General features: G+C 40.7%; 1 protein-coding gene across 1 annotated transcript; it reads left to right on the top strand.

Annotated features, from left to right (window-relative positions):
• The first annotated feature begins 6,710 nt into the window (after positions 1-6,710).
• gch2 (GTP cyclohydrolase 2) lies at positions 6,711-11,452 on the top strand. The gene is made up of 6 exons (XM_058622053.1): positions 6,711-7,101; positions 8,419-8,528; positions 8,687-8,742; positions 9,334-9,365; positions 9,498-9,582; positions 10,345-11,452. Exons 1-6 carry the CDS (start codon positions 6,843-6,845, stop codon positions 10,472-10,474), a joined length of 672 nt encoding a protein of 223 aa, XP_058478036.1. The 5' UTR covers positions 6,711-6,842; the 3' UTR covers positions 10,475-11,452.
• The last annotated feature ends 898 nt before the right edge of the window (positions 11,453-12,350 follow it).

The following is a 12,350-nucleotide window of genomic DNA, read 5'->3' as shown; positions in this document are numbered from 1 at the left end:
AGACCTCCATAACTAACATATATGTGTGATACAAGCATTCTATGTCGCCTTTAATTCATTTATAGATAATCAAAGAGCAGAATATACAGAGTGATGACGTTTCGTCTATTGTCTCCAGGGTGTGGTCTCACTGTCTTACAGATCACTCATCACATAACATTGCAGTTCACACAATATACATAACCGAAAGGGAAAGCGGGAGAAGCAAAGCTTAACTAGTCCCGCCCCCATTATCATCATACATTTCATTTCCTTTTTTTTTATGACATTTTGACAAAGAAAACATGTTTCAGCATCCGGTAACTTTTGGCGGAAGAGGAATATCGAGCGGATTTATTACAAGAGATGCTTGCGCTGCAATGCATTCTAGTGAGAACTCTAGGTAGTTTCCTGCTCGACTCATTTCCTGTAAGTGCAGAGTGAGGAACAGAGAAAGTGAAACTAACGATTCTGTAACTTACAGAAAACTCTGTTTTGATGGAACTTGTGTTGGGGTTTTCTCAAAACTGCGGGAGGAGTAGTGCGCCAAACTTTTGGGAGTACGCGGGAAGAAGAAGCGGAACTAGAGTGGCAATTCCGTGCCGAAATTTCGAGTGTGCCTGCAGTTCTTGCGGCATGTGTCGTCGGGTGCAGGGAAACATTGGAGATTTGGATCGAATCCACCTTGGAAGTACTTGGACATGGTGCTATTTTGGTGGAGTCACCCTTTAAAAGACCAAGTTTTAAAGGAGAGAGGGGGAGAGAGAGATTCACAAGCCCTTCCGTTTCCCATTCATGTGTATGTGGGAATTCTTTGCAGTTTTTTTGCGATTTTTGTCGCCATGGTTACTTAAAACACTTAGATATAACATGTGTGGGGGTTTTCTCAAAACTGTGGGAGGAGTTACACGTCAAAGTTTTGCGTGGAAGAATACAGAGAGACTGATAAGCCCCTCCCAACGTCCCCTCTTCTCCTTACACACGCGCACGCACACACCTGTCCCTATCTCTCCAAAACGTCTGAGAACAGAGAAAACAGCATGTTTTAAAGTTGTCATATTTCAAGAATGGTTGCTGATAGAGATAAATTTTTTATTTTATCTTTTTTGTGAGCGTCAGGAGGCTTTCGGCAGCTCCCACATTTAAATTTGTGACAATCGGGTGTGAATTGACAGAGAAATCACAGTTTTAAAATCACCCTCGGGTTGATTTTTCCAAAACTCCAAGGCAGACATTTAACATGGGAGCCTATTGGAGCTTTGACCAGAACTCTCTGCGCTTTGAGGTGATTTTAAGAAAAACTACAAGTCATATGAACATGAAAACACACAGGGTTAGACGACAACCATGGCAACGTTTTGATGTAAAAATTGTCAGTGTAGGTTGGAAATTGTGGGCAGGAGAAGAGTTTGTTTAGAAATCTTTGGTGATTATTTTGCTGGATCTCGCTAGAGTGTGCCACGAGCACAACACCTTCAGTTTACGAGCTTCAGCTAGCGACATGGTTAGCTGGGCTTTGCATGCTAGCATACCTGAGCCCAACTGTTTGATGACGGCATTAGTCTTGAACACTTCCTTCGCCGCAAATGTGGCGTCTTTGCCGTGGACAGTGTAGTAGTCGTTGCGGTCGAATACTCTGAAAGTGGTGTCTGGTTTCTCCGGCATGGAGAAGATGAAGTTTAAGAAGCCACTCTCGGCTGCACTGTCCATGGAAAGGTTTTGCTTCGGCTGCACCGCCATGCTGGAATCTCCCGCCACCGACCGATCACTGTGGAGGAGCAGGAAACTGCGTCACATGATGGTGTGGCTCGTTTCCATGGAAACATGATCGCCTAAAAAAAGGATAGATAGATAGATAGATGAAAGTTAAAGTACACAACTATCTTAACAGTATATAATATATTTGTCTGTTTTTGGTGACTTCATGTCTGCATGTAAGAATTTGACCCCTTTCCACAAATTTCGGATTACATGCAACCGTGATGATTCTAGGAAAGCTTCCTGACTAATTTATCACACATCACAGTCCATGTCCCATCTCCTCTTGTTCAAGAGACACTTTCCCGATCTGTCTTCAGCCAAGAGAAATCAGGTGACAGAGCTAAATGATGAGTCATGGTAACTTAATCAATACATTACACTAACAACTGCCTTGTACACTAACAACTGCCTTGTGCCACCTTTTTTTATTTTATTTAACCTTTATTGAACCTTTATTTAACTTTTATTTAACCAGGAAAATCCCATTGAGATTAAGAACATCAAGGGTGTCCTGGCCAAGATAGGAAGCAGCAAATACTAAACACTTGACAGTTACACAGTTACACAGTTACACATTTAAAACAAACAGAAAACAAATAAAATAATCCAGATCAAATTTACAGGCACATTATGTCAGCTTCAAGAATTCTCAGTTTGTCTTTAATCTTTCAGGGACAATGAGTTCTTTGAAGTAACGCTAAACATGAACTGAAACATGAAACTGAAACAAATCCAGTTTTCTTACATACTAATGATACACAAAAGCATCACCTATTGGTTTGTTTTATTGTGTAAAAGTCACTAAGCCTCCACACACACGCACACACACACCTGTCCCTATCCCTCCAAAACCAGCAGAGAAAGCTGAGAAAACAGTATGTTTTAAAGTTGTCATATTTCAAGAACGGTTGATGATAGAGATACAATTTTGGTTTGTGAGCGTCAGGAGGCTTTCAGCAGCTCCCACATTTAAATTTGTGACAAACGGGCATGAATTGACAGAGAAATCACAGTTTTAAAATCACCCTCGGGTTGGTTTTTCCAAAACTCCAAGGCAGACATTTTAACATTGAGGTGGATGGAGACTGTGACCAGAACTCTCTGCGCTTTGAGGTGATTTTAAGAAAAACTACAAGTCAATTGAAATTGTGGGCAGGAGAAGAGTTTGTTTAGACATTTTTGGTGATTATTTTGCTGGATCACTCTAGCGATCCGCCCACACACTTCACAGACCACACACACAATCATTATAAAATCAGAAAGCGTCGAAAAAAAGTACAAAACGTAAACTGCGATTGTTTAAAAACCGTAACATGTATCAAAACGTTGACTTAGGTCAGAAAAGTCCCAAGTCTTGTGACTCGTTTAAAGTTCCAACCACGTTTGTACGTTAAAGTATGACTGTGATGACACTGTGATGCTCCAAATTGATTTCTGTCGCCATGGTTACTTGAAAGTCTTAGAAAAGTGATATTGACTCACTGACAGTGATAGTTGTAGAGCAGACGCTGGAGCCAACTGAATAAAAATAGGACGCAGAGTTTATTCAAATGTAACGTTTCTGAAGCATCTTTGCTCACTTTTTTCAAACACCAATAATTGCACTTTTCTTCTCACCTATAGTTGCTACCAGTGATTACAAGTGTTATCACTTTTTGTTCATTAAAGCCTTTAATCCCAGTTAAATTGAAAGGATTTATTGATTGAATTTTCCTCTTATTTAGTCAGTCAGTCAGTCATCATCTACCGCTTTATCCTCAACCAGAGGGTCGCGGGGGGTGCTGTGCCAATCTCAACTACATCGGGCGATAGGCGGGGTACACCCTGGACAGTTCGCCAGTCCATCGCAGGGCCACACACAGATAGAGACAAACAACCATTCACTCTCACACTCACTCCTATGGTCAATTTGGAGTGTCCAATTTACCTATCCCCACATTGCATGTTTTTGGACTGTGGGAGGAAGCCGGAGTACCCGGAGAGAACCCACGCACACACGGGGAGAACATGCAAACTCCATGCAGAAAGGCCCTTGTTCCAACCGGGGCTCGAACCCGGGTCTTCTCGCTGCAAGGCGAGAGTGCTAACCACTACACCACCGTGTGGGCCCTCCTCTTATTTAGATTATATTTAATTAATTATGTTGGATGTTTTTTGTCTGATACTATTTTACACTTTAGAGTAGTATGTGTTCAATTCACTGTTATCATTATATTAAAATCATTCTTACATTGAAATTATATTAATATAATGATCAGAAAATATTAAAATCAATTCAGGGCAGAAAACCTGCAGACTTATGATCATACTGTTAGGAACGATTACTGTAAATGCTCGACTCATTTCCTGTGAGTGAGTGAGTGAGTGAGGAGCAGAGAAAGTAAAACTAACAATGCTGTAACTTTGCTTCAGTCACCATTTTAACTGCGCAGCACGAGGACAGGCTGGTGAGTGTTGACGTGATTATGATTATATATGATGATTTAGTGCGTGTGAGTGAAGTACCTTAAAGTGATACTTGAGTAAAAGTGCAAGTAAAAGTCTTAAAGTTTGACACTACATTTTTTTTCTGATATAAAATGTAGTAAAAGTTGCTAGAAATAACAAAGTAAAGTACAAATTTGTGAAATGTGTACTTATTTATTTATTTATTTATTTATTTATTTCGGTCATGACATTTAGATCACTCATCACATAACATTGCAGTTCACACAATATACATAACCGAAAGGGAAAGTGGGAGAAGCAAAGCTTAACTAGTCCCGCCCCCATTATCATCATACATTTCCTTTTTCTTTTTCTTTTTTATGACATTTTGACAAAGAAAACATGTTTCAGCATCCGGTAGCACTCAGAGATATAGTCTAGCTCTAGACAGTCAACTCAGACTCCATGTGTGTCTGTACATGTGTCCATGTTGTTCCATCGCTCCGTTGCACCGTTTCCCCCAGTGTCTACAAATTTCTGTCTCTGACCTTTGTTATATTTTCTTTCTGTGTCATTCTGTATCGATTAATAGTCATCTCTACATACTTCTTTTTAAATACACTCAGTTTTGCTGATTTTTTCATCTCCTCATCCAGATTGTTCCACTGTCTGACCCCCGTGACCGATACAGTAAAGGATTTTAATGTAGTTCTTACCCTTCTCTGCCTAAACCTCATGTTCCCTCTTGTGTCCCTCCCCTCTGTTCAGGAATAATGTCTGTAGATTGTGAGGGAGGTTTTTGTTGGCAGCCCTATAAATCATCTGTACTGTGCGGTATTTTATTAAGTCATAGAATTTGAGTATTTTTGATTTGGTAAATAGTTGATTTGTATAGATAGATAGATAGATAGATAGATAGATAGATAGATGAAAGTTAAAGTACACAACTATCTTAACGGTATATAATATATGTGTCTGTTTTTGGTGACTTCATGTCTGCATGTAAGAATTTGACCCATATCCACAAATTTCGGATTACATGCACCGTGATGATTCTGGGAAAGCTTCCTGACTAATTTATCACATATCACAGTCCATGTCCCATCTCCTCTTGTTCAAGAGACACTTTCCCGATCTGTCTTCAGCCAAAAGAAATCAGGTGACAGAGCTAAATGATGAGTCATGGTAACTTAATCAATACATTACACTAACAACTGCCTTGTACACTAACAACTGCCTTGTGCCACCTTTTTTTATTTTATTTAACCTTTATTTAACCTTTATTTAACCAGGAAAATCCCATTGAGATTAAGAACATCAAGGGTGTCCTGGCCAAGATAGGAAGCAGCAAATACTAAACACTTGACAGTTACACAGTTACACATTTAAAACAAACAGAAAACAAATAAAATAATCCAGATCAAATTTACAGGCACATTATGTCAGCTTCAAGAATTCTCAGTTTGTCTTTAATCTTTCAGGGACAATGAGTTCTTTGAAGTAACGCTAAACATGAACTGAAACATGAAACTGAAACAAATCCAGTTTTCTTACATACTAATGATACACAAAAGCATCACCTATTGGTTTGTTTTATTGTGTAAAAGTCACTAAGCCTCCACAACACGCCTGGGATTAGACAATGAATCAGAGCAAATCCGTGGGTTATTGTTGACAAAAAAGAATATAAGTCTCACTTCACTGCCAAAGCAAGCACCTTTTCAGTACAAGCGAGTTTTAAACTTTTTAAGCAAATGTCATCTTAGGATTTACGGAAAATATGACTGGCACAGCTCATTCTTTTTAATGCTTCTTAGATCAATTGCTTTTATTACTATCCATTGTCTGTTTTCAAAGAGGGTCAACATGGGGTCTATTTCTTTTGAAAATAAAACAGTGAGGTCAAACCCCAACATGAAAAAGGGGAGTTTGAAAGTCCTTTTCTCTGTTATGGCGATTTTTGATTGAGCCAGCACCCTTCTGAATGTGTGTCATTAGTCTATTTTCACATATAGTAACATAGTAACCACACAATGTAAACCAGACATCAGCAGACAATGTCAGAGGACCAGGTGGGAATTCACAAAGACTATACGACAAAGTCAAAGATGTTGAAGAAATAGAAACGAGGAGAAATAGAAGAATTTCAAGCCATGAAAACAGATGTAAAGAAATATCCTGTCTCTGATAAACTACATTTAGATAACCAGAAAACAGGGGTGGAAAGTATATGTGTTTATTGTGGGCATGAAGTGGATTTCTCTTTTCAAGGAGAAAGGGTTGTTATAATATGCCTTATAGTCCATGAAGCTCCACGTGAAGTCATGAGTCTGCTGAGGGAGGACGGTTTGTCAATAGAAACGTTTAAAGAAGAAAAATGAGCATAACTAATGAGAGATGCGGAGAGAATCGTTTGCGGGTATTTGGTTTGGGATGAGAGCTGATGTGAGTCTGCTGACGAAACTCGTTGTTTTGACGTGGGTGGCCCCTTGACAAATGGGAAACTCGTGCGCACGTGGTCGCTGGTGGAGGCTTTATAAACGTACAGATCGGCCAGAGGGACAGAGGTGGCCACACGCACGCACACTCACTCACTCACTCACTCACACCTGCACGACCTCCTCACTCACTCACTCATCTACACCCTCATCTTCTCCTCATCCACAACAGCAAACATGAACGGCATCTGCAACGGGAACGTCAACGTCAACGACGCCGTGGAACACCGCCAGGCGTCCATAGTGTACTGCAAGCACGAGACGTCCCGCAAAGATGCGGAGGACAAATCGCACCTGCCCGCGTTGGAAGCCGCTTACACCAGCATTCTGCGGGAGCTCGGCGAGGACACGGACCGACAGGGGCTGCTGCGCACGCCGCTGCGCGCCGCCAAGGCGATGCAGTTCTTCACCAAGGGCTACCACGAAAGCGTCGACGGTGAGTTTACGCAACCTACTTGAACTGGCCACTTTATTAGGTACACTTGAAATGAAGAATGAACTTAAAATCCTTATGATGCTGCTGTGTTTGTTTAATTCACATTCACATACAGAGTTGGGTTAAATTTGACCAGGGTTTTTTTGTATTATTTTAATTTTTTCCAGATCTTTTACTCATAAAACTTGTTATAATTGACCGACACACAATGAAGAGCAGTGTAGGGCTTTTATTTCCTTTGAAGGAAGTGACTTCTGTTGTTGTGGGAATGAGCCATGTATCTCAGATCCACTGATCAATGGACATTTATCTCATAACTATATTGTAAGTGGCCCTTGAACGCAAATATTCAATCAGTGGCTGGTGAGTGAATCAAGATGCTCTTATACTAAAATGTGACAGCGAAGAAACAGAAGGATTTGTATTTTTTTGATTGTGTAATTGTTTAGTACAGCAGGATCTGCAACCTGTGGCTCTAGAGCTGCATGTGGCTCTTCAGCGCCTCTGCAGTGGCTCTCTGTAGCTTTGGGGGGAAAAAACACTATTTTTATTATTTCTTTCAAAGTTTAACACTCGCTACTTCATAGGAGGTAATAACAGTAATTACGTTTCAACAGTTTTCTTTTTGTACTTTAAATGTCATAAATGCAACAAATATGTTCCTCCTTTTACTCCTCCTTTTGCTCCTTTTAATACTATAGGTTGCAGACCCCTGGTTTAGTATGACCGTTATTATCGTGTCATGTACAGAAAACATGCACAGCCCGCCTCTAATGGGCTTGCAAGACACAAACCAGACAGCCAAAGTAGAACATAAATTACAGTGATACTTATCAACAGTGGCGTGCGCAGACATTTTGGAAGGGCAGGGGCGAAAAATTAAAAGGGCACCGACTGCGTACTGGTGAGGCAGGCACCACAAGTACGCTTAAGGCAAGCAGGTCCATAGTGTGACCTGGAGCCAAAAGCAGCCCAGCCCTGAGGACTGAATTTCTTGTGGACCTCTATGAACTTACACACATTATTGTGAGATGAGATGGGAAATTTATTTTACTTTATTTATATTTTGCGTCTTCTTCATCGTGTAGGTGTTTTTAATTCTCATAACTCATACAACCTATTTCCTTCTAGGGCAACTAAATATATGTTTGCTATAAAACCTATTACTGTACTGTGTCTGAATATGTCATGTAGATTAGGCGCTGTATCCAGAACCTAAAGGTTGTAGTTTAAGTAGTGTTAAGGTATTGAATTGCATTCAAAAAATGTTGTTATAATATCACTAAAAGAATGTATATGTGTGTGTTTGTGCCCCAGACATCTTAAACAACGCCATATTTGATGAAGACCATGATGAGATGGTGATTGTGAAGGACATCGATATGTTTTCGCTCTGTGAGCATCATCTAGTGCCCTTTTTTGGCAAGGTAAGCCTGAGCACTGTGTGTCTGTAGATAAATGTGTTTAGAACCAAGATAGTGCAAATGGACTGTCTAGTTTTCAAGTAAGTACTTAAAATCAATCTTAAAAACCAATAAATAAATGTTCTATGATGATGACAACTTCTGCTGTCATTTCCCTCCAGGTTCATATTGGGTATGTGCCAAATAAAAAGGTGGTGGGACTCAGCAAGCTGGCAAGGTAATACACATTACACTAACACTAACCCTAAAACCAGGTCTCAACCCTGAAATAGCTATTTACAGTTGTGAGTGTGTGCTGCCATAATGTCCTTCATTTCTCCCTTGCTTCCTGTGTTTAATAACTCACAGCCTGCTGTCACTGTGGCTGTACTGTATGTTTCTAGTGTTAGTGCTGGGTGGCTGCGTTCTTCTGTTATGTCAGTGCATTGACCTGGAGGATTAGAGTCGAGTCCCCCTCATCAAGCAAACCCCACTCACAGACACAAGGCTAAACTCTTTCCTCTCTCTCGAGCCATGAGAAAATCCCTCCAGACCTGTGGGAATCACCAGTTATTATCACAGCCTGTCCCCCTTCCCTAAAATATCACACCTCTCTGAATACACAAAGCTACAACAGTGACAGAGTCTCTCAGACAGACGAGTTGAACCTCACCAGGACGATTCAGAGCAGTCAGTTGGGTGAATCATTCACAGATGAGGGGTCTGTACAGTCGGTTGGCCTGAGTTGAGCCCAGGGGTCACAGGCTGACGTTAGCATTATTCAAGGAGGAAAGGATTAATCATTATTACATCTTCTCTTTGTTTCCAGGATTGTGGATATTTTCAGTCGGAGGCTTCAGGGTAAGCAAACGAAACATTGTGCTTGACATTTTTTACACATTAAAAGCAGCAATGTTCTCCTCTCACATCATTGGACTTGAATGCCACCTGCTTCTGTCCCGGTCACATTATGCTCATTTATTTTGCTTCTAGTTCAAGAGCGGCTGACGAAGCAGATTGCCACGGCAATATCTGATGCTCTGCAGCCAAAAGGTGTAGCTGTGGTTATTGAAGCAGCGTAAGTACACCCCCACCCCCCTTCAATTGTAAAACATACTTTTAATTCAAAATAACAATGCTGTCTTCCTTTTCATGAATAAATCACATGGAATGTATTAGCATTACTGTAAATAATTTTACTGTGCAGTGTTTTGTTGTAGTAGGAGCTATAAATCTTAATTTACAACACTTCCCCGGGCTTGTAAATTGACTTTATGTGCCAAACCATGATGACTCAGAGCCAAGACATCATGCTGTTTAGACGTTTTCCACTTAAAGGTCTAGTGTGTAAGCATTAGTGACATTTATGGCGCTTTTCCACGACCCAGCTCCAGCATGCCTCGCTTCAGATTGGTTTTAAGTGATCTACAGTGCGGCGTTGTTGGGTTTGATTCTTGTCCCGGCACTGGAACCGACACTCTGCCAATCAGTGGCCGGCAGTCTGATGACATCATATTTTAATATCTGCTCAGCTTGGAACCTTGTCAGAACAGGTACTAAAAAAGTACCAGGTACCAGGTACTATCACTAATGAAAAAGCAAAAAAAAACATGTTGAGTCAAGCCGAGCCGGGACTTTGTAGTGGAAAAGCACCATTAGTGGTGAGACTGCAGATCCTCCTCCACTCACCCCTCCCCTTCCCAAGTTTGTCAGGGAACTACAGTGACCTTTGCATACCAGAAAGGATGAACTCTTCTTTGTTTGCATTGTAAAGTTGTGCTTGTGAACAACATTCTGCAGCTGCCAAGAATCTGAGCTTTGTGTTTGTGTGGGTTCACAGGCACATGTGCATGGTAATGCGTGGCGTCCAGAAGATGAACAGCCGCACAATAACAAGCACCATGTTGGGAATTTACCTCGATGATCCCAAGACCCGAGAGGAGTTCCTGAATCTTACACATTACACCTAACCACTGATGTTCACGTCTCTGTATGCAGTTGCACCTGTAAATGTCTGGAGTAATTCTGATTCTCCATCTGACTTTACTTCAATAAGATCTCAGACCAGATGCAGCTGCTTTTTCATGCAGGTTCTAGGCCAACACTGGAGCTCACCTGACGACACCAAAGCCTGAAACATTTCTGTTCATTTCCACAAAATTTTAAATATTGGCCTCACAGTGCCTTTGGTAGATATTTTACAGTCTTGAATGGCATTTTTGTTTTTATAAAGTTTAAAACCTGAGTGCGATGTTGTCACAATATTCAACATTTTTTTCCTGGTGGGGATTTCTTTGGTGCTTTTGCAAAGAGATACAGACTCATGCTTGTGCAATATATTTTTAATCATTTAGTATTAAATACTAATACTTTTTCACACGGGCCACACGGTGGTGTAGTGGTTAGCACTCTCGCCTTGCAGCGAGAAGACCCGGGTTCGAGCCCCGGTTGGAACAAGGGCCTTTCTGCATGGAGTTTGCATGTTCTCCCCGTGTGTGCGTGGGTTCTCTCCGGGTACTCCGGCTTCCTCCCACAGTCCAAAAACATGCAATGTGGGGATAGGTAAATTGGACACTCCAAATTGACCATAGGAGTGAGTGTGAGAGTGAATGGTTGTTTGTCTCTATCTGTGTGTGGCCCTGCGATGGACTGGCGAACTGTCCAGGGTGTACCCCGCCTATCGCCCGATGTAGCTGAGATTGGCACAGCACCCCCCGCGACCCTCTGGTTGAGGATAAAGCGGTAGATGATGACTGACTGACTGACTTTTTCACACTGGCTCCACTCTGCGTACATTTATGAAGTTGTTGTAATATATGACATTTTTAACCTTTTATTTAATGTCTATAGTCGACGACTATATAGAAGACTGTGTAGACATTTTTGTTTATTTGTGACCACTTTATAATTCTTTGCTTAAATAAAATTATGAATTGAAAATGATAAAAGTTGCTGACTTTCCTTTCCAATAGATCAGACTCACATGTCAGTTTAATGTTTCCGTGTTTAACAGAATGGCTATTTAAGTGTCTCACTTTCATACTAAGCACTTACTACAATAGATAGACAGTAGAGAACTTAATGTGTTTGCACTGAGGAATGTCAGTAAGACTTGCTCTGTATCACTGTGCAGTACATACTGTAAGAGTAACATTGCATTGAAGTCACTTTTTATAATATTATTTAGGTAAAAGTCTTGAAGTATGTACTTAAGTATCAAAAGGCATTATCTGATATAAAATGTACTTAAGCTTTAGATGTAAAAGTATTCAAAAAATGTGAGGGGTTAAGATTGAACCATGGTAGCTCAGTGGTAGGGTGAGTTGTCTTTCAACTGGAAGGTTGTGGGTTCAATTCCTGGGCCTACTAGTCTATATGTGTCCTTGATTTGAAGCGTGTGAATGGAAAACTGTAGTATAAAGCAGCTCAAGACCACAAAAGCTCTATATAAATACAGACCATTACCAACTCTTCTTCTGATTTTATTTGGTAGTAACAAGTAACAAAGAGAGGAAATGTAGTGGAGTAAAGGTTACTAGAAATATAAATAAAGCACAGATGTGCATATTTTGTGCTTAAGTACAGTAATGTAATATAACAAATCGCATCATAACTTCATCTTATGAACATTTCTAATACTGTCTTGATGCTAATTTAGTATTAGTTCTGTGCGGTGACGCAACAGCAGAAATCAGCAACGATAACATCCAGTTAAGTGTGTGCACATGCGTTTGAAGGCCTGAGGGTGAGCAGAACCTTTAAATGTCAAAAGGAGGAGTCCGTCATCAGACAACATGTGAACTATAACCTTTGACAGCATTGAGGGGGTTGGGTCACACCTGACAG

This window comes from Solea solea, chromosome 21, assembly GCF_958295425.1.
Source record: "Solea solea chromosome 21, fSolSol10.1, whole genome shotgun sequence".
Taxonomy (NCBI): Eukaryota; Metazoa; Chordata; class Actinopteri; order Pleuronectiformes; family Soleidae; genus Solea; species Solea solea.
The sequence above is the reverse complement of the archived record's forward strand: the minus strand, read 5'-3'. Positions and strand labels throughout refer to the sequence as shown.